This window comes from Oenanthe melanoleuca, chromosome 17, assembly GCF_029582105.1.
Source record: "Oenanthe melanoleuca isolate GR-GAL-2019-014 chromosome 17, OMel1.0, whole genome shotgun sequence".
In the NCBI taxonomy this organism is placed as follows: Eukaryota; Metazoa; Chordata; class Aves; order Passeriformes; family Muscicapidae; genus Oenanthe; species Oenanthe melanoleuca.
Genome location: NC_079350.1, coordinates 7889525 through 7912254, shown reverse-complemented (window position 1 = coordinate 7912254; position 22730 = coordinate 7889525). Strand labels below are relative to the sequence as shown.

At 52.3% G+C, this 22730-nt stretch overlaps 1 protein-coding gene across 1 annotated transcript in view; it reads right to left on the bottom strand.

Moving 5' to 3' along the window:
* Positions 1 to 22730, bottom strand: part of ASTN2 (astrotactin 2) — a 309920-nt gene that overhangs the window by 189297 nt on the left and 97893 nt on the right. Inside the window, exons 5-6 of the mRNA XM_056505281.1 lie at positions 20349 to 20456; positions 5677 to 5823 (exon numbers count right to left, since the gene is read on the bottom strand). Coding sequence (XP_056361256.1) covers positions 5677 to 5823; positions 20349 to 20456 — 255 coding nt within the window. The remainder of the gene's footprint in view (positions 1 to 5676; positions 5824 to 20348; positions 20457 to 22730) is intronic.

Here is a 22730-nt window from a genome sequence, read left to right as displayed (position 1 = left end):
CCCTCCCAAACCAGAGGGTGAATGGTGCTGGTAAAGCTCAGCTGCTGCCTCCCCACAGGGGTGGGCACCTCCTGCCCCTCTCAGGATGAAACCTGTCCCATCCAAACGCCAGCACCAGTCCTGCTGGCTCTGCTCCAGTGAATCCTACAGAGGAGGAGGAAGAAGCACTTGGCTCCCCTTGCAAATGGAGCTGCCCCAGGAGCTGGGAATGCCTCTGGCTGGCACAGGGCTGGGGAGCAGCTGAGCAGGTTCACAAGCCTGTCAGAGCCACGATAAAAACATGATGTACTTCAGCCTCCAGAATCTTATTAGTTCTTCATGCAAAGAGCGTTCACGCCGTAAAACCGCCTTGGAATCCCTTTGATCCAGGCTGATACAGTTCATAAATTGATGTTAATATTTAGAGTTCATGTCTGGTTACACTGCAGCCATTTGCTCACATTTTCTTGCCAGGCAGGCAGACATGGGAGCGGAGTGAGCTGTAACACAGGCGTGGAGGTGACCCTGCTGATTACGAGCTGGTGAAATAAAATGCAATTTGTAAAGCTGCCCCCAAACACGGCCACCTTACATGAAACACACGGGGCCTGGAGCAGCTAGACGTGACACTGAGTCTGCAACAAGAAAGTGTTGCCTCTGTCAGAGCCCTGACCCAGGTCTCCATGCAGCAAAAACCCTGGGAGAAGAAAACAGCACAAGAAAATCCTTATTTTCAAGAAATTCCTTATGCTGATTTCAAAGGAGACTTATGGATCTGGGAACAGCTGGTGAACATGGGAGACCTCAATTTCTGAATTATTCTGAGAGCCTGAAAAGATCACAGCATCACAGAATGCTTTGGGTTGGAAGGGACCTTAAAGGTCATTTTGTTCCACCCCTCTGCAGGGACACCCCCCACTGGACCAGACAGCCCAGAGCTCCATCCAGTCTGACCTGAGATAGCTTTGAGATCAGATCTCTCCCTCCATCCTTCTGGTACAAACCTGGGGAGCTTCACCTGTAAATCAGGGAGTGTCTCCAGCTTCTCCTTGCTGCCAAACAGGATGGGGACACAGCCAGTCCCCCACCTCCCGTGGCCCATCTCACTGTGGCCACATGTGCAGCACATCCTGACTGCCCAGAGGGAATGAGGTAATGCCTGGTCACCTCCAAGAGCTGCAGAAGATCGAGCAGCAAATGTCAAAAACAAACAATTTAAAGCAGCACTTTTAATTAAAACCAAAATGAGAAGTTGTTGCGAGTCCCAACAACTGCCGTCTGCATAGCAATCTTCAGGGAAAATTAACACAGGCTGCTAATAGCAGCATGCAATTCACCAGCATCTTGGAGGAAACAGTGGTGGGGGAAGGTAGGAAATAATCTGCAGATGAAACAATTACTGATCAGCTGCGTGGCAAGGACAGCACGGCATCGTTCAGGCAGGCAGACGCAGATGAACAGAGATTAAAAGGAAAAAAAAAAAAAAAAGGGAAGCTGCCTCCACCTCTGCTGTCTTGTCAGATGCTCCAACCCAAAACACAGTCTCAAGGAGAAATTGCACTCTTGCACTCCTGCTGGCCTCTTGACTTTGCAAGGGTTTGCCTCAGGGCAGAGTTCATCCTGGGAAAGTTCATTCACACTTGGAGGAGGACAGAGCCAACACACAGGCAGCTTGTCAGGGTAGGGACACTGCCCACAGCAGAGCCCTGCCTGCCCACACTGAGCTCTGATCCCACAGCACAGCCCTCATTACCCACACTGAGCTCTGATCCCACAGCAGGACCCTCCTTACCCACACTGAGCTCTGATCCCACAGCACAGCCCTGCCTGCCCACACTGAGCTCTGATCCCACAGCAGGACCCTCCTTACCCACACTGAGCTGTGATCCCACAGCACAGCCCTCCTTACCCACACTGAGCTCTGTGCACCACCCTACACCCATCCCACAGCCCAGCAAGGTGCAGAGGGATCACCACAACTTGCCTGGCACACATCTCAGAAGAGGAGGGAAGAAGGCTGTAAATGCCCTGAGATGTCTCTGACAGAAACCTGCTTTATGCCCTTTGCTTTATTTCCACTTATAAAACAAAGCCCTACAAGCCCCTCACTAAACACAGCTCTTGCTTCCCTCTGCAGCACTGGAGGATCTCACCCACCTCTCCCACTAAAGTACAAACATCCACCCACACCGTATATAACCTCTCACAGGCTGTAAAAATGGGAAGCTTTAATTGATACTATATTTCATACTGTTGTGCAGCAAGGACGTACTCCAGGCTGAGCCCTCCAGAGTATCTTTCTCCACCCTGCCTTCCCTGCAAGCCATTCCCACTGCTCCAGCTCTACTTTTTGAATTATTACTTACAAGAAAAAAACAAAACCAAAAAACAACTATTGAATGTGGAGCTGAGTAGCTGGCATATTCATAAGAGGTTTTATTACTCAGATGGAGGGCTCTCTTTCCTTTCTTCCCCCCTTTGACATGGCTAAAGGGTCCTCTAAATAATGCCTTGCATTTCCATATCCTCATAAAAGCCACTATGGTTCTTTCCATAAATCTGAGCCACCTCTGAAATGAGAACAATTCCTTCTGCTCAGCACAGGCAGGGGCTGCCTTCAAACACAAAGCTCTGGAGCAGCAGAAGGGAGGAGAGGATGCTCCAACCACTGCGTTGGAAGGGAGGATTTAGAGGCACCAACTAATTTCTGGGAAGCAGGAGGTCCCAGCCCTCCAGAGCAGCTCCTGCCAGGCTCTCCTTGATCCAGCTGCTCCACGAAGTGAAGGCAGCAGCTGTACACACCAGGCAATAACTGCTCAGCGGGGAGCGAGGCAGGGGCACCCCGTCAAATGAACAAAAGGAAGAAAACAAACCGAGGGAGAAATAAGGGCAATAGAGACAGGCTGGTTATTATAGAACTGCTGCTTGGAATATATCCTCCCAGCCTGGCTGCCAGTTGGCTTCTGGTCCCAGTCCCTCCCCTCCCTTTCCCACCCTGCCACTCCAGCAGGCTCTGGAGCTGCTTTCTCTAACGCCATTCTTGCTGCAGCAGGGAAAGCTGCTCTGCTCCAAAGCTGGAGACATTTGGGGGGGCTTCCCCCCTCTTTCTTTTCTTGGCTCTGGCTGCTGGCACACCAGAACTGGCTGGCATCTATTTAAAGTTTCCTTCAAAGCCGAGTTCTCATCGTCTAGGAGAACGATTTCTTTCAGCCTCTGCCTTTGTTTGGCTTCTCCCGCAGAGGCGCCGGTAGCAGCTCCGCTTTCAGATTTTCCTTGGCTCCTGGAGCCTATTGAAATTCCACATTCCAAAAGGGAAGGAGAGGGCACCGCTCCCTCCATGGGAACATCTCCTGTGAATGCACCATCCTTTATCATCCTGTGCAGCACCAAAGGGAGCAGCTTCGGGAACCAGACGACTTCAGCGCACGGCGACACTTGCGAGACGCGGTGCCACCCTCGGGTGCCACACCAGAAGCTGCTTCAAGGCTGATCAAAGCTCCCAGACTCTGCCAGGCCAAACACGTCAGTTCTGTTGTCACCTCGATGCCACGGGGATGCTCGTGCCAACCCCCTTCAGCACCCTGTAAAAAGCAGATTTAATCTCCCACAGGACATCTCCAGGGTGGAGCAGGTCCCCTCTTCTCCATCAGCATCAAATTCCAGGTGCTGAGCCTTGGTGAACACATCCAGCCACACTTTTCCTGGGTATCATTGAAATTTCCCAACCCAGCTCAGTTCTGCGACGTCTTTAAATGCTTTGTAATATTTTGCTGTCAGTTGGGTGGCGCCTTGGGATTTGTTGTTATTCAGAAAGAAGGGACAACTTTAAGAGCTTTTTCTCTTCCCAGGCAAGAGACTGTCATCACATAAAATGATGAGATTTCAGGGAAAGTGATAGCCACTGCAAAATGTCTTGGCTGCTTCTGTGCAAAGAATTTGACTGTTTCTCATAAAAAATATTTAAAAAGTTTTCTCAGTTTGTAATTATATTTTACAGTTTCATTACAAAGCTCATTTTAATTCTTCTCCAAACCGTTGTTACCAGTCCTCTTGCCACTTTCTCTTCAGAAAAGTCATTAAGTCGGGACTGGAAATCATCCCATTTCCCCCCAGTTTCAAGGATATTAATCTGTTTTATTGGTATTTCATTGTCATTTTCATTCGAGTGCTCCCTGCATTTGCATAATTTGCATTGCCACCCCTTTCCTGGTGACAAGCACAGGCTCAGCTTTTCACTTCCATTCTATGGAGCCTCATTGCATTTTGTTGATTTTCTCTTTCAGGACACACTGTCTTCCTTGGGCCAGAACCACAAGCTGGGAACAGGGTGCTGAGGTCCTGTCTCCATCATTGCCTTCCTGGCTGGCTTTCAGCAAGTACCAGAACCAGTGTGAGCTCCCAGTCCAAGTGCTGGACTGGCCAGTGCCCATCCCAAGGGAACACAAGTTAGCACTGGAGCAGCCTCATGCCCCAAATAAAAGAGTTTCTGTTTTCCAGCTACTTGGAACCATCTGTGAAGATTTCAAGTATTCATGCGTGGCTTGGACAATCATTAAAACATTTTAGAAACAGGTCAAGGTGTAGACAAGTCCCTTGTTTCAAATCCTTAAATCACGGAATGGTTTGCACTGGAAGGGACCTTAAACATCCTCTTGTTCCATCCCCCTGTCCTGGGCAGGAACACCTCCCACCAGACCAGGTTGCTCAGAGCTCCATCCAAACTGGCCTTGGACACTTCCAGGGATGTGGCATCCCACCTTGATGTCATCTTCATGTCTCCACTCCACTAATGTTCAGCTCTTCCAGTGTGTGAACACAAAGTAGATGCTCTCCTCCTCTTTCCTTCAGGGGCCAAGTTGTGACCAGTGGGATATCCCAGCTACCCAAAGACCACTCTTAGCAGGGCTAATCCCACTTCAAACACACTGGTGACTGCCATTCTGCCATGGGGTGATGATTTCCACCCTCTCCACCCTGCAACTCTCATCCTGCTGTGTCTCTTTAACCATCTCCCCCCTCCCCAAAATATTAATCCCCCAAGAGCTGCCCTCCACTCCAGAGCTCCCAAAGCAGGGGGCTGTCCCAGAGTGATGCACTGGCTGCATGCAGCACATTTCTGGCAGAGAAAGTGCCCCCTCTGCATGCCCCAAGCAGTGAGACAAGTGCAGGAGCTGAGGAATTGGAACCGACTGAATAATGGCTTCTGTCTGCTGGAAGAAAATGAAATTTGCCCTCATGTTACTGAAAACTTGCACTCGACGCTCACTGCACATTATAAAGAAAAGGTCAGTGAAACACAACAAATGCAAGGAGCCCAGTTGGAGAAAGCAATAAATAGTGACAGCAGCACTTGTCTAATTTATCAAAGCATCTCTGCCTTTGCTCAAACCCCAGCAATTTCCCTCTGTGCTGCTGCAAGGGCTGGGATGAGCAGCTCTGCTGCTGCAGGACAGCAGGAGGCCTGTCTGTGCAGCTCCCAGGGCTCCTGCACGAGTTTGGAGAACAGAAATATCCATCAGACACAATTAGCAGCAATGATAACAGCGATAATACTAATTGACGCGACTGAGATTTTGGCCTCGGGCTCGCAGATGTGCTTGTGGAAAGGGAGATCCCTGCAAAGACAGCTGGGGCACTCCCAAAGAGAGGGGTCTCTGTGTCCCAGACCCAGCCAGAGGGGCAGCAGGAGGGGCTTACCATCAGCAATGAAGTGCTCGGGGACGTGCAGCGTCACCTTGACGGTCAGCGGGCAGGAGAGCTGCGAGCCGCACACCACGGCCAGGACGCAGGAGCTGACCGCGATCAGCGTCAGCGCCGTCTTGTTCACCGGGCTCTTCGTGGAACCTGGAAGGCACACAGAGCACTGGGTGGGTGGCCAGAAGGTCAAGCTGTACCCAGGGGCTCCTCAGCAGAGGCAGGGAGCCCCAGCTCGGGAAGGCAGCATTGAAAACAAGGATGGCAGCACGCCCCAGGACTCCCATCACACCTTATTGGGCTTTGTTTTGCTGGGGTAGGGAGAAAACCTGCTCAAAGCCCTGTATAGACCCTCTTCCTGGGAACTTCTCCCTGGAATCACTCATCACACCTGCTGTGCTCCCCTGCTGACACTTCTTGTCAGCACTGTTGGCTTGGCAAGCCACTGTGAAACCCTGGTGGAGAGGACAGCGTTTGGATGGCTGAGTCACCATCGAGGGCAGCTGGGTGGGACAGGATCCCCAAGTTTCATTGGGAATGTGGGAAAGCTGTGCAACACAGAGTCATCCAGAGTGACCTGGCTGCCCCAGAAGATTCAGCTGCTCTTACTGGATGCAGACTGGGAATGTCAGGTGTCCAAATGAGACCCCCTCTGCTGATGGAGGTGACAAAAAACTGTCCCAGGCCACTGCACCCCCACTGACAGGTCTCCACTGCCCAAGCCTTGGAGCCTGCATCCTTGAGGCACTGCTGATCCCCCTGGACCTGGGGGCTGCCCTGCTGCTGCTCTGACTGCCCTGCATCCCCCACTGCCCCCTCACCCAACACCTTGTGCCAGGCCCTGCTTTGCTCCAAGATAAAGTCACCTCACAAGGCAGCTGGTTCCTCCTCCAGAGTCTGGGATGCACCACTTGGAGATGTGTCCATGGCAAGGAGAGGGCACAGCCCAGCAGTGAACCCAGAGGCTGCACAGCTCATTCTGGTGCAAGCTGAGATGACCCAGCTGCTGGCAGAGCTGACCACAGCCCTGCTCCAGATTCAGGTGAAGACACTTCTTGATTTTTGGAAGCCAATGCAGCCTCTCCCCACTTGCAGCCCAGCCCTCACCACCTCATCAGCAAAGCAAGGTTTGCACCAGTTTGAAACCCGAATGGGAAATGGATCCAAGTTAGCATTTGCACACCCTGTGACGTGCCTAAAGCTGCTCCTGAAGGTGCTGGTGCCAGGGCAGGGACCTGAGGTCATGCTCAGCACAACCTGTGCTCTCCAGACAGGGCACCAAGCCCCACCACAGCTTCCCAGGTCACAGCCTGCACAGGGGATGCTCCAACCAGGATTTGTAGGACAGGAGAAGCGGCTGATCTGCTGGAAAATACCCCCGTCACTGAAACCAACAGGAGCAAGTAAATTGATTATTTATGAAGCATTTTATCCTTTCCTTATGCATGGATCATCTAAACAGCCTTCCCACTCCTATTTCACAGCTCTATCACCAATCCCCTGTGCCCCTCACCTTGCAATCCTCTTTTTTCTTTTCCCATCTTTATTCATATCATCAGCATAAGTTAGCACCTCCATGGGAGGCAAAATCTTCCTCTTGCTGGGCATACTGTGCCTGCCACAACCCCTGCTTGGCTTGAAGTTATGACACGAATGCAAAAAGAAAAAAGAGGGGAAAAAAAGAGAAAAAAAAAAAAAAAAAAAAAGACAAGGAAAAAAGCCCCCATGAGGATAAGTGGACGAAATCAAATATACAATGGACCAGACAAGGCTGGATTTCACCCTTATAAATCACCTTTCAATCCAGGGTCTTAAAGTGCTTTGCAAACATTAAATCATAAATCCCTTATGAGTGAGACAAGTATTATCCCCTTTTCACAAAGAGCCCAAATCCCAGGTATGATGGCAGCTTTCACCAAACTGCAGCCAGAGTGGAGCTGCAGGAATTAGGATTTCACATCCCCATCGGTCCCTGTGGCTTCCCTCCCCATGACTCAGGAGAGCAGCACAGGGGCTCAAAACAGCACAGAGCCTTTCACAGTTCCATGAGCTTGAGCTTGGCTGCTCAAGGAAAGGGACAATTGTTCCAAGTCTCCTGTAACTCCCTTCCCTCCTGCACTCACTCATTTCCATCACTGCTAATCCCTGACCTCTAGAAGTGCCTGATGCTGGGGTTTGACCAACTGAACCAAAACAAGGGGGATTCTGCTTGAGCAGAAATTGGGTTTCCAGCTCAGCTCTTTATTGCTCACAACCAGTTTGCTGCCAGGTTTGAAGGGATGCTGCTGGAAGAGCATTTAAAAAGAGGCACAGGGCTTTTGTTTTCTATCTCCTTCCCTGCTCTGCAGACCACTGATGTTCTAGCACTGCTATGCTGCATTTAAACACCTGTCTGGAGATGATCAGCTTCACTCCAAGCCTTTAAAACCACAAGCAAATGTATTTTCAGCAAGGCCCTACCAACCAAACCCACCTCAGAAGGTTCTCCAGGGCTTCCCCCTGGTCCAGAGGTGAGACAAACTGATCCCTTCCTTCTTTATCCCAGGGAGGGGACCCAAACCCAGCTCAGTAGCTCAGGCAGCCCCAAATAAGCCCAATGCCACCAATGAGAGCTTGACCTGGCTAAGCCTGTGCATTTTCTCCTCTCCTTGTCACCTCCAGGCTTTCAGGGAAGTGTTTGAAGAGCAGATTTGAAACTCCAGGTGCACCAAACAAGCTGGTATCAACATTCTTTACCAAGAGGAGGAAGCTGGGTGGGGAATACAAAAACTTTACGGATGGTTGAGAGCCCCAGAACCCAACAGAAATCCAGGTTTGGGTCCTGTGAGGTCCAAAAATCCCAGGAGGAAGATGGTGACCAGGCATGGCTGAGACCAAACTCACTCTCCAGATTTCTCTCCCCCAAAAAATGTTTCATACATTAAGTTGATCTCTATATCTTTAATCAAAGATGTTTCTGTAGTGTTTTTAGAGGTTGTAACAAAGTGAGTGGATGCCCAAGTGCTCACCCAGGCAGTTTTGAAGGGAAAAACGTGGGCCATGAGGATTCACAGGAGATCTGCACCCAAGAGTGGGCAGGGCACACCATCAGGATGAAAAATAAGAATAAATTACTTCTATCCAGAGAGATAACTTCTCCCCACAGCCACAAAATCCAAGGAGAGGGAAGCAGAAAGGAAATGCCAAGTGCTCCATTTCAGGGCTTAATCATACCTGACATGCTCCCTGCCAGTGATCCAAGGGTGGCTTAATTAGACTGGAAAACAAGAGGAGTGTCCAGCACTGTGGTCAGGACTCTGGCCACCACCACCTTCCCCACCCAGGATATTTTTGTCTCCCCTCAAACCCCAGTGCAAATTATCCTAGTGAGGGTGTGGGTCCCTGTGCAGACAGCTCAGAAACAGCTTGCACAGCACCACATTCTCCTGAAGATTCTGCACCTGCTGCAAGATGAAGATAAATTCAAAGCCACTGGTGTAAACACTCAGCAAACAGCCCCTCCAAACGCACCGTGGCTCCTTTGAAATATCATTTCCTCGTGCATTTAATTACTCACTGCTTTGTACACTTTCCTTTGCCCGCCCAAAAAACAAGGAGGGGGGAAAAGCCCAACAAAATCTGAGCTCAATTCTTCTTAATATTGGCGGTACTGCCTAAATTTAGAGGGGAGGGGGGAAGAAAAAGGTGTTCAGAACACGTATGGATTTACTAGCAACACAAATATCCCGTGTTCTCCGTAATATGCTGTTTCTAAATCAGGCTCATAAATACATGCTTGGGAGATTAGTCTATAAAAAAAAAATAAACTTTAATTACCCCCTCTTTATCAGCACACAGAGCCCGTGGTGTTAACCATATGTGGGTGTTAAACGCCAAGTGCTTTGCAATCTTCCCCGCCCCCCGGGAGATAATAGCATCACAGGAACGGTCCGTGGCCACTGGGATGTGGAAAAGCAATCCCAGCACTCGGGAAGAGGGGCTGGGGAAGGAGAGAGGGAGAACAGAGAGTGCTGGAAGTGCTCAGCAGCCTCTGCTGTGCTGTGCTGCATGCAGAGCGCCCAGCACGGGGACAGGAGCATCCCTGGGGACAGGAGCACTTTTAGGGGAACAGCAGCATCCCTGGGGACAGCAGCACCCCTGGGGAGACAGCCAGCATCCCTGCGGAACAGCCAGTGTCTCTGGGGACAGCAGCATCCCTGGGGAACAGCAGCATCCCTGGGGAACAGCCAGTGTCTCTGGGGACAGCAGCACCTTTGGGGACAGGAGCACCCTTGGGGGACAAGGAGCACCGCTGGGGACAGCAGCAACCTTTGGGACAGCAGCACCTGAGAGGACAGCAGCATCCCTGGGGAGATAGCCAGCACCCTGGGGGGACAGCACCACCCCTGGGGGACAAGGAGCACCGCTGGGGACAGCCAGCACCCCTGGGGACAGCAGCACCTCTGGAGGGGACAGCAGCACCCTGGGGGACAGCAGCACCCCGGGGGACAGCAGCACCCCGGGGGACAGCAGCACCCCAGGGACAGCAGCACCCAAGGGACAGCAGCACCCCAGGGACAGCAGCACCCCTGGGGACAGCAGCACCCCTGGGGACAGCAGCACCCCAGGGACAGCAGCACCCAAGGGACAGCAGCACCCCAGGGACAGCAGCACCCCTGGGGACAGCAGCACCCCAGGGACAGCAGCACCCCAGGGACAGCAGCACCCCTGGGGACAGCAGCACCCCAGGGACAGCAGCACCCCAGGGACAGCAGCACCCCTGGGGACAGCAGCACTCCAGGGGAGAGCAGCACCCCGGGGGACAGCAGCACCTCTGGGGACAGCAGCACCCCTGGGGACAGCAGCACCCCAGGGACAGCAGCACCTCTGGGGACAGCAGCACCCCAGGGACAGCAGCACCTCTGGGGACAGCAGCACCTCTGGGGACAGCAGCACCTCTGGAGGGGACAGCAGCACCCCGGGGACAGCAGCACCTCTGGGGACAGCAGCACCCCAGGGACAGCAGCACCCCAGGGACAGCAGCACCCCTGGGGACAGCAGCACTCCAGGGGAGAGCAGCACCCCGGGGGACAGCAGCACCTCTGGGGACAGCAGCACCCCTGGGGACAGCAGCACCCCAGGGACAGCAGCACCTCTGGAGGGGACAGCAGCACCCTGGGGACAGCAGCACCTCTGGGGACAGCAGCACCTCTGGAGGGGACAGCAGCACCCCGGGGACAGCAGCACCTCTGGGGACAGCAGCACCCCAGGGACAGCAGCACCCCAGGGACAGCAGCACCCCAGGGGACAGCAGCACCCCGGGGACAGCAGCACCTCTGGGGACAGCAGCACCCCAGGGACAGCAGCACCCCAGGGACAGCAGCACCCCAGGGGACAGCAGCACCCCGGGGACAGCAGCACCCCAGGGACAGCAGCACCCCAGGGACAGCAGCACCCCTGGGGACAGCAGCACTCCAGGGGAGAGCAGCACCCCGGGGGACAGCCAGCTCACCCCAGCCCAGCTCTCACGGGGTGAGCACGCCGTACTGCTGCCGTGCCACAGGAACCGGGCTCCTAATGATCCGTCGTTATGTTCCAGCAGAGCTCGTTAATAGGACAGAGAAGCGTTTCCAGGACAGCCTCACACACCAGCACATCTCGAGGTGTTTCACGAGGGGCAGATCATGTCCAATCAAATCTAATGCCAATTAAGATGAGCAGTGGTGCTGGCAGGAGGCTCTGGACGTGGAGCATCCCTGCACGGGATGGAGCAGCACTGCCTGAGGCCCCTCCTGGCCCTGCAGCCTCCCCTTCCACTGCAGGGTGAGATTGGGATGGGATGGGATGGGATGGGATGGGATGGGATGGGATGGGATGGGATGGGATGGGATGGGATGGGATGGGATGGGATAATGGGATGGGATGGGATGGGATGGGATGGGATGGGATAATGGGATGGATGGGATGGGATGGGATGGGATGGGATGGGATGGGATGGGATGGGATGGGATGGGATGGGATGGGATGGGATGGGATGGGATAATGGGATGGGATGGGATGGCAGATCCTCTCTCCAGTCAGACACAGCTCTCCTGCACCATGACCCCACCAAGCTTTCATGCACTACCCGGCCCCAGAGGCCCTTCCTACTAAAGGGGATGGATGGGAATGCAGTGAGCCCCCCAGGCAGGGGGTGAGAGCACAGGTGGGTGTTTCATCACTCACCATCTACACCACACCTGCTCCCAGCCTCTTCCTGAGGCATCTTCTCCACTGCAGTCCTGGACAAATCCCAGATGAAGGTGTCCAATGAAGGGGCCCACAGCTACAGCCTCTGATCTGGGTCAGAGCTTGGGCACTGGGCAGTCTGCAGCCTCATCCCAGAGTCAGCAGGATGTGGATCAGCCCTGAAGTGGCAGCTTTGCTTCCCCTGTGCTGGGGGACACCCCTGAGGAGACCCTCCAAGGAGGCAGAGGGTGCACAGAGGAAGGGATGGGGGAAGGAGGAAAGGCAGGCACGCTGTGCAGCAGAAGGGTGAGATCAGTCAGTTCTGGATTTATAGAGGATTAGATCTTGCTGAGCACATGCTGAATCAGATTAATACTATTAACATTTATGAATTATCCTCTAGCAATTAGCCGAGACGTCCTCCAGTACAGCACAGGGAGCTGCAGAAAAGGCAGGGAGGGGGATGCCCAGGGGTGGCTTGGGCACTGTGAGAGGGGGATTTGGGCTGCTGGACCCCACAGCAAGGTCAAGGGCTCATTGACCGAGCTCCTGCGTGTCCCAGCGAGCTCCTGTGCTCCTCCAGCAGCCTGAGCTCGGCTCTTAAGGTGCTCCTGGAGCTATAAAGCCTTATGCACTGAATAAATGTATTTGCTTCCTAATTATACAGCTGTTGGTGGTGCTCCCCCTTTGCTCCAAGGCATTGTGCCTGCAGCTGGCAGGGAGACTCTGCCAGCAGATTCCAACCAAGAGGAGGAAGGGGGAAAAGGCAAAGCCTTGAAGGCTGGGCAAGAAATGAGCAGCTGAGGAGAGGGGGGAAATGGAGATGAGCAAAGTGGCACAGGTTGAGATGCTGATCCACCAGCCATCAGCACCAGGGTCACCACGAGCAGATTTCTCTTCCCCACATATCTTAGATCTCCTGGCACAGCAGAGAGAGGAAGAATTTGTGCAAACTCAATTTGCTCTTCTGGCACTGTTATATTTTTTTGCATTTCTCTGCGCAGGGACAATTAAAATCAATGAAGTCAGTTTTGCTTTCATGTTCTCAGTGCTGAATTGGTTGAGATAAAATCACATTAAAGAAACAGCTACATATTTAAAGGTAGATATTGCCTGCACTGGAATTTTCTTTCATGAAAATCAATGAAAGCACTTCTCCTGGAATTAAGGCCTGATCTTTTTTTGTTTTACACTCCAAATGAGTCCCAATTTTACAATATACAAGCACAAAGGCAAATCTGAGTTGAAGGTTTCATTTTAAGGAGTAGGGAAAGCAATTTTCAATACAGAGTAGCAAAAACATTATTCCTACAGGAAAAAGAAGGGGAAAAAAAAAGTAATCATTATCTATGAAATAGTTTGTGTTGAGTCACAGCCCAGGGAGGATTGTGCTCAGTGAGTGAAGGGCTGGTCAGACAGATGAATTGATTTTAGAAATTTTAGAAGCCAGGGTGAGAGGGAGGGCTCAGGAGCTGGCAGGTGTCCCAGGGGCTGGTGGCAAGAGATGTCCAAGCACTCGAGTTGTTCACCCTGGCTGGACCTTCCCCTCAGTGCCTATGTCCCACTGCCACCCTGCAGGCAGAGCTGGGATCGGGGAATTGAGCTTGAAAAGGAAGTCCCAACCCCTTTTTTCCTCCATCCATTATTTTTGGAATAGACGCAAACTGACAGAACAGGATGAGGATTCAAACCTCTGCTCTGCAGCAGCTCCCTAGGGCTGGGGCACACCCCTCCGTGCCTCAGTTTCCCTTACAGCCAAGCATCACACAGCAACAAATGTGACACCTGCCACCCCCTGCTCCCTTTTCCTGCCGCACCAGGAGACAAACCCATCGTGCCACGAGGAGCACATCTTCATTTTCCGAGCGGCAGCAGCCCCCGCCCTCCTCCCGCCCGCATCCCGCTCCGTGTTTATGTTCTGCTTCCTGGGAAACAAGAGGCTCGTTACCATGCGGAGGGCGACAGCACAGCGATTAGTGAAATTTGTTACCCACATGCTCTGAACAAAATTAAATTAAAAGTGCTGCTTTGCTGTCAAGATAAGGGCCAAGCCGGAGAGATAATTTTTCACTCTCAAACACTCAATTACTCGCTGAGGCTGTATCAGATACAATCGGAAAATAAATAAATAAGTAGGAAGACCCGCACTGCCTCCAGGAACAGATGTAAAAGCCTTTATCTCCAGCGCAGTCCAGGGAAGTTAAAGTGCCTGCAGCCACTGCAGCTCCACCAGCACTTTCCCTGCAGACCCTGGTGCTGCCCAGCTCCAGCTCCCAGCAGCTCAGCACCCCTGGCACGGGCAGGAGCATCAGGACATCCCCACACCTGCAGATTAAGGGAGCAAAGAGAAAGCTGGAGCAGCCCCAGCCCAGCTTCCCTGCCAGGCAGAGTCCCGCAGGAATGGAGAGTTTCAGAATGGGGTTTATGGGCTGTTGCAGTGCCTCATTGCTCTGCAGGCACAATAAGCCATCGTGCAAAAGCACCACTAGCTGGAAAAGCAGCATCCATGACAGAGAGCAGAGAATGGCTGGGGATAAGCAGCATCCCCCACTGTCACACTGCCCTGGATATCAGGGTGAGCATGGCTGTGGTGTGGGGTGCAGCCTGGAGGGAGAGACCTTGGTGCTCTGGGGCATCAAGACAAGATTGGTATCAAAGGCACCTCATTCCTGAGATCTGGGGAATCTGCAGGTCACATACTGGGGAAATGCAGTGTCCCCTCTGGGGTGCTCTTCCCTGGCCTCACAAAGAGCAGCACAGCTCCATGTGCCATGAGCCAGCTGGGTGTGCAGCACCCAGACTGACCTGTCCGTCTGTCCCTTCAGGGAGCAGCTGTGTGTCCCTTCTTGAGGAACCTTTACAGAGCTGTGTTCCTTCCTGAGGAACCCTAAAGGCTCTGTGTCCCTTCTTGAGGAACCTTTACAGAGCTGTGTTCCTTCCTGAGGAACCCTAAAGGCTCTGTGTCCCTTCTTGAGGAACCTTAACAGAGCTGTGTCCCTTCCTGAGGAACCCTAAAGGCTCTGTGTCCCTTCTTGAGGAACCTTAACAGAGCTGTGTCCCTTCCTGAGGAACCCTAAAGGCTCTGTGTCCCTTCCTGAGGAATCCTAACCTGCCAGTGCCATGGGCTGACCATACAAGGAGGGGATGGACACAGTGCAAGGAGAAGCATCCCCAGGTACAGACAGACAGCCCCAGACACAGACCCATTCTTCCCCCATGTCACTGGAAGCAGCCCAAATTGACATGTTTGCTCTATCACCTTTTGCCTCCCACTTGATTGCCAACAGCATCTCCCCCAGTTTGGAGGCGAGTCAAGCCTAAGGCAGAGCAGGGAGGAAATTCCCTGAGGAGTATGGAAGAGTGGGGTGATGTCCTGCCTGCAGCATTCTCTCAGCTCCAGCGAGGCCAGAGGCACCAGCAAAGAGAGCAGTACCCACATTTCATTCTGCACTTCGTTTAGTTCCCCATGAAATAATAAGTGCCTGCTGCCTCTGGAGATGGGAAAGGATCAAAGCAAAGCTTCCTCATATGTAGTAGACTCCGAATACCTAATATTCCCTTATAAAAGGCCTTGTTTTAAACACCAAATACAGAGGCAGATCAAAGCTCAGCTTCTCATTTCTCTAACAGCCCTCAGAAGGCTCCGCCAGCCAGCCCAGCACACACACACACGGGGCTGACACCAATCCAAGGTACAGAATTGAACACTGCTAATTGTCAGAACCATCACCACACATTATGGAAACAGCCAGGTGCCTTGTTCACAGAGACCTCAGCTGAGGAGCATCCCAAAGCCATGCCCTCCCTTCCCTGGGGTGCTGAGGAGCTGGAACAAGAGCTGTGAATGAAATCAGAGTGGGATGTTTTCCCCTTTTCTCTTCACCCAGGAGGGGTGAAGCAATCCCAGACCCCAGTGTGGGGGAGCAGGCTCAGGGTGGTGCATCGAGCTCCAGCAGATGCCAGAGGCAGCTTGAGGAGCAGCAGCCAACTGAGGACATTCCTTGGACAGCCCAGGTGGGTGGACACTGTGCTGGGCGCCCTCCAGCATACCTCAACCATCACAGGAGCCAAAGCATCCCTTTGCCTTTGCATCCCACACTTTGTGTCCAGGTTTCCAGCAGCTCTGTACCTCATCTCTTCTGGATGGGGAGTGACATCAGCCCCAGACTCAGGGTTGCTCAGCAGTTGTGGGAACCTCCTGGCAGGTCCCAGGGGCTCAGATGTGGGGCTCCCAGCAAGTCACAGAGGCTCAGACTAGAGTGCAAGGGAGGGCAGAGAGTCTGTGGGTCTCCAAGACACCAGATGGGCTTGGGATGGCTCAGCCCCTTGAAGGGTCTCCATACGACATCATAATTTTCCCTGCCTCAGTTTCCCCCAGCCCAAGAAGCTGAACAACATCTGCTGCACATTTCTGTGTTACAGAGCAGCTGAGAAAGCAGAGGGAGGAGCAGGAACCTCGTCTGTGCCTCCCCTCCAGCAAGGAGGGGCTCATTACACCCACAGAATCCTTAATGAGCTGGGCTGGGAGCCTGATACAGCCCTGGAGTTACAGCGCTGCTGCTTCCCCCACATCTTTCCCTATTTGATTTCACCATCAGGCAGCTGCTGCCTGTGACCAGGGGAACTCAGGGCTGCACAGTCAGACCTGGAGCTGAATATATTTTGCTGGGCACAAGGCAAACCCCAGCCCAGAGCAAGAGGGATGGAGCAGGAGTGGAGTTTGTACACAGGGCTCTGCCTCCTTGGTTTAGGGCTATTTTTGCTACTAATATTTTCCTCTCTAACTCAGAGTGGTACCTGACTGAACACATCCCACCCTGAAGCATCAAAGCTTTGATATCACCCTGCTGGCCAGCAGGGGATGTGGATTCACATCTTTACAACACTGTCAGGTTCTGTCTCATAGAGACTTCAGCACTGGAAGGTGCAATGACCAACAGCTCTGGAGACAAGAGCCATCTGTGCACCACAGCCTGAATGCAAAGAAGTTCCCACGTTTCCTGGTACTCCCAGGGGAATGGAAAAGGGGAGAGCCAGCCTCCACAGCCATCAGAGCCTTGCAGTGCACAAACCTGTTGCAAATAGGTTGCAAGAAAATCTAATTTCTGGAAATCCTCAAAGAGTCAGTGGTGAGGGTCAGCAGGAAGGAGCAAACCAGCCATGCCTGGCCTCAGCTGAGAGTCACTTCAGCCTCTGAGCAGAGCTGTGCACAGCCTGACAGCCTCTCTCAGGACTTGTTCCACTTGGAAAAGCAATCCAAATTCCAGCTCCCTTGAGACTGCATGCCACTAGAGCAGAGCTCACACTGATCCATCAGAGAAGGGAAGAGCGGGGAGCTGGTGTGGGCACAGGCAGGGGACTGTGGTGAAGAGAAGGGGTGTCTCACTGAAGATTTGGGCATGAAGAGAGCACTGCTTGGCATAAGCCAGGAGTGCCTCTCCCAGCTCAAATCCCAGAGATGGGGCTGAGCCCAACAGCAAAGACCAAGACTCCAGGGGAAGATCTCCTCTGCTTTGTTCCTTCCACTCTTCTCCTCCCCTATAATTTCTCTGGAGACTTTCCAAAGTCACAGTTACATAATGTAAGGGCATCCCACAGACCTAGAAGCTGTGACCACAAAAGGTGCTGCCTCTTACTTCTGCATGTATTCCTGCCCTGAAAACCAGTGGGTCTGCTGCTCCTGAGCTACCAGAACAAACTCTCCCTTGCTGAATATTGTCCTGTGGGAATGTCTGTCTAATCTGCCTTGCCAAAGCACTACAGAACCTGCTGTCCTCCTTCTCCAGGAGACACAGGAGGCCACTTAACCAGGCTCAAATAAAAGCAAACCCGCACACCTCCTAAGTGGAAACTTCCCATCTCATCATCTGGGATCAATGCCTTGACAGTACAAGTAATTAGGCTCAATCCTACAAAATCTTATCCGAGGAGAGAAACCCCAAGGAATCCCTCTCCTTGGAGCTGATAACTATCCAAAGGCACCTGCAACGACACGCAAGCCTGGCGGAATCGATGGGGGAACATTGTTGTAAGAATTAACTGTATCTGACGATGCATCCTTCTCTATTAGAGTTACGATCCCGTCCAATTATGGATCTTGGCTGAACTCGTAATTATGAGTTTGGTACTACGACTTCCCACTACGCTATTGCTTTGCTTCCATGAGGGAGAGGATAGTCAATGAGAGGATAATGGAAAATTCCTTTCAAGGATGCAGCAATGGCCAAATGTATCTAGACAGGAGGGGAAGTACAATGGGGACTTTATGCAAGACAATTCCCTCAGTTAGCCCCCAGTGAACATGAACAAACCAGGTTCTCACAGCATTGCTCAAACACTAAGGCAGATCTAACAGCCAGCTCTGTGCGGCGGCGCGAGGCAGCTCTGCCTCCTGAATTCCCTTCAAACCCAGCCATCAAAGCTGCCCAGGTGAACAACAGCTTATTCACAGGCAAAGAAAGGAATTCTTCCCATTCATCTGTTCCTTTATATTTGCCCTACAAGGAAGCTAAAACCAACAACCAAAAACCAACACAGAAATCAATAAAAATATCTTTGTACCTGGCATCCAGTATGAGCGTTTTTCAAGAGATTGACAGAGCAGTTGACCTCAAGGGAAATGGCATCAAGGCAGCCTTGCAAAGATTTTTCTTCCTCTCATTAAAACACAGTTTTCCATACCTTCCCTGTGCCCTATTACCTCTTTCTCTACTGGAAGCTGGAAAAATCCCAAACTTCAGTGACTTTTCCAAAGTACCAATGGCTGTCACAGCCTGCCCAGTATTTCTGAGTAAGTCATTGAAAAAGCTACTCCAGCACCTGGGAAAAACACAGTGTTTTGGGACAGTTTCTTTTGTCCCTGTTTGCAGCACAATCAATTCCTTCCTCCTGTCACACAGGCACAAAAATGATCAGAGAGATGGAACACCCTTCCCATGAGGAAAAAGCTGAGAGGCTTGGGATTGTTCAGCCTGGAGAGGAAAAGGCTTAGGGGTGAATAACTGCAGCCTTCCAGTAGCTGAAGGGAGCTGGAGACAGACTCTGGAGAAGGACATGGAATGACAGGACTAGGGGAAATGGCTTCAAACTGACAGGGGGCAGGGTTAGAAGGAAGTTTAAGCTTAAGCTTACTGGGAGAAAATTCTTGACTATGAGGGTTGGGATGTGCTGGCACAGGGCCCAAACAAGCTGTGGCTGCCCTTGCATCCCTGGCAGTGCTCAAGGCCAAGCTGGATGGGGCTTGGAGCAGCCTGGGACAGTGGAAGGTGTTCCTGCCCATGGCAGGGGTGGAACAAGGTGATTTTAAGGTCCCTTCCAACCCAAACTGTTCTGATTCTATCATTTTCCCCTGAATGCAGCTGCGTTTGTATTGCAACAGGTAAGTAACTCATGAATCCTCTCATCCTTTTCACCAAGAGCTTGTTTTAAACATAGTGATGGATTTCTTTTGGATTTCAAACACATGGAAAAGAAAAAGAAAAAACAAAATCAACCTCCAAACATATAAAATTGAAGGAACAACTGCAGCACACCCCCCTGCATGCATGAGCTTATTCCCGTGTGCAACCATCGAGCGGATCAGAGGTGTTGAGGTAATTTCACATTCAAATAAATACATTGGAAGCATTTATGGGAATGGCTCATCATGGAAACAAATGGGGCCTCGTGCTGCTGCTGTGGGCACCAGCATCTATCTGGCTGCTGTGCTCTGCTGAGACCCAGCTCTGTGCACAAAACAAATGGAGGGAGCAGACCCACTGTGCAATTTTTAAATTGCTTCCCAACGGAGTTATTTCCCGACAGTGATTTTTCAAACCCAGTCGCAGCAGCAAAACTCTCCTCCACCCAACAGCTCGGGCTGAGAGACCTGAACAAAACTGATCCATGATGTGACAAGAGGAAATGCGGACACTAATTTCAAACTCCAGATGATATTTCAGTTTCTTGGCTTCTCTAGCTCACAAAAGAGCCTGAAGGGACTTGGGTCTACAAATCCCTGCCCCAATCCTCATTTTGAAGTTGCTCTTTTTAATTGCCTTTGTGCCAAGTGGAAGGCTAGGAAATTTTCATCCAACGGATGCTTTGCATGGGAAATAAAGGGCAGAAAACAGGAGTTTGGAGCAAGGAATTGCCAAGGTAACCATCCCTGACAGCTGCACTGGTGCCAGGATGAGGACAGACTCAACCACTCCTGCTGGTGCAGCTTTGGGGAAGTGCCAGGGCATGTGGAGGGCAACTGATATTAGAAACCATCAAAGAAACCCAGAGCATCATCAGCATCACTGGGAAATGGGATTCATGGATCCTGCACGGTGCTGCATCACACAGACAGCACATCTTGGGATGTCCTCACCACCCCAGACTGGCTGTCCTTTAGACTCAGGCAGTATCACCCATGGGGACAGCCAGGCTGCTCAGCCACTCCTTTTCCCCTGACACCAGTGTGCAACCACAGTGTCCTTCTGTACCTTTGCTTCGCCTCCGGCTCCGGTACTGCTCCGTGTAGAAGGTGAGCTGGGTTTCGTCGTCTGCCTCTGAGCCAGAGTTGCCTTTGGCACGTCCAAACCCGATCCCACCTGCAGGAGAGAGGAAAAAGTCAGCCCTGGCAGCTGGGATTCTCAGGAGCAGGTGGAGTGGGAGCTCCTCAGCAGAGCTGAGGATTTGGCCAGCAACTCCCACCCCTTGCTAAGGTTCTTTGCTTGGGGTCACCAGTAGTGATCAGGAGCTCTTACCATTTATTTAATCAAAAATCAAGACCCTACAGTGCCTATAGTGATGTGAATGTGAGAAGACACTTTCTACCCTCAGAAATAAAAACACAAATGTATTTCAAGGGACTTACGAAGAAAACCCCTGAGTGTGCCAGCTGCTCTCCCCAAGGACACCTGCATGGTAGAATGCAGTGAATTTAGCAAACCCAGCAAGGACAAATGGTACAAGGGAAATGCAACACTTGGGGGGCACCCAGGACCCCCCTGAGGGTCTTTGCTGCTCCTCAGCACCCAGTTTGACCCATCTGCTCCCCCTGTTTGCTGTGACAGCAGCAGTCAGGACCGACAGGAGCAGGGCTGGCCCATGGCTCACCCAACCTCCTCCTCTCCAGATATTAGTGTGGGATGCAGCAGGAGCCCAGCTGGCCTCATCCCCAGACCCACCAAGAAGCAATGGATGCTTAAAAAGCACCACAGACTCTAATTGGCAGAAATCCTTCAATCTTTGCAGAGCTTAAAGCAAAGAGGCCTCTGGGGGTTGACAGTGGCCCTTTAAACTGCCATTAAAATATTTTACTGTTTTTTAAAAAATCTTTTATTCTAGGCAGCAGCACAATTTCCCCATTTCTTGGCAGGAGGACAGAAAATGAGCGGTGCCTTCTGCCCTCTGAAATCCTTAATCACAGCGATGAGAGGTGGCTGGCAGGAGCCAGAGGGACGCCAGGAGCTCGGCACGTGGCTCCTGCCCTGGCCATGCCCTGCCCTGGCCGAGCAGTGCCCTCCAGGGCACAGTCAGCAGCAGGGCAGGAACAGGCTCTGCTGGCTCCTTTCCTCCTGGAAGCAGCAGGAAGGGTCAGTGCCTGCAGGCTGCAGCATGGTGCTGGGGGGTTTAAAGATCACAAACCATGACCCATCATCAACCCCTCTTCAGCCACAAACACCACAAAAAACACCCAGTGCCATGACACACCCACACCAAGGGGTTTGAAAGGCACAGCAGAGCGTAAAACCAATAAAGGCTTATTTGCAAGAGTGAGGAAAATCTTAATTAACCTGGGCTTCTAATGCAGGCCCTTGGGCAAGCAGCCAGGGCTGCAGCCATGCTGCACATCCCTTTCTCACTGAGCAGGGGCTGCTGCAGTGGCCAGGGCTGGGGACAGACACCAGCTATGGAGGGTCCCCTCACTCCTGGGAGGGGGACCTGGGCACTGCTCCCTGTGCAGGTAGGACATGGCACATCCCTCTGTCACCTTCCCGTGCACCAGAGCTGGCCCCTTTTGCCCAGGCAGATGGCTGGGCTGGGCAGAGGCAGCCGTGTGCTGCTCTCTGTGCTGTCACACCCCGCTGAGGTGACCAGGCAGCTGGCACAGCCACCAGCCCAGCCCCCTCCGGCCACTCTGCGTTTGTGTGCCGGCCGCGTCCCCGTGATGGATGGAGCTGACATGTTAAATTACTCAGGCTGGATGTCTTCGGAGAGCTGGTGACAGCGATATTGCATTTTCTGATTAGCCAGCACTGAGCAGGATGTATAAATACAGGAGTTGTGAGACCCGGCGGGTCCCCAGCCCGCAGCGGAAACGTCTCCTCTGACCCAACATGCAGTGCCAGAGGTCAGCCTGGCAACACGAGCCTGGGGCACACACACGCCTGCCAGGGATGTGCTTTTACACCTCTGTGCCATCCAGGATGCTGGAACACATCTTGCTACTGGTTCTGAGGATCTCAGAACCCAGCTGAGGCAACCCCGAGGACACAGGGAAACTAATCCTCAAGTAATCCTGCCATGAACCGGATTTCATGTTTAACTGGCCCCAAAATCTGACCAAATTAGCCCCGTGAAATATTTACAACTGGGGCAATGCCTCCTCTTCCAGGTCCATTACCAGCCTTGGTCACAGGCTGCTCACCAGGGCACGGGCTGAGGATAATCATGATGGGGCCAAGGATGCTCACGGCAGAGAGCACCCACAAGCAATTACCAATGAATGAAACAGCATCCAGGTAAAGCCAAGCAGTCCTGCCTGGTCAGCATTCCCTTTCCTTCCAAAACAGGGAGAAAACCACCAGGTATCAGAAAACAAAAAGATCCTAATCACTGCAATGCTTACAAACTGGAATAAGATGCTTGAAAGACAGAGA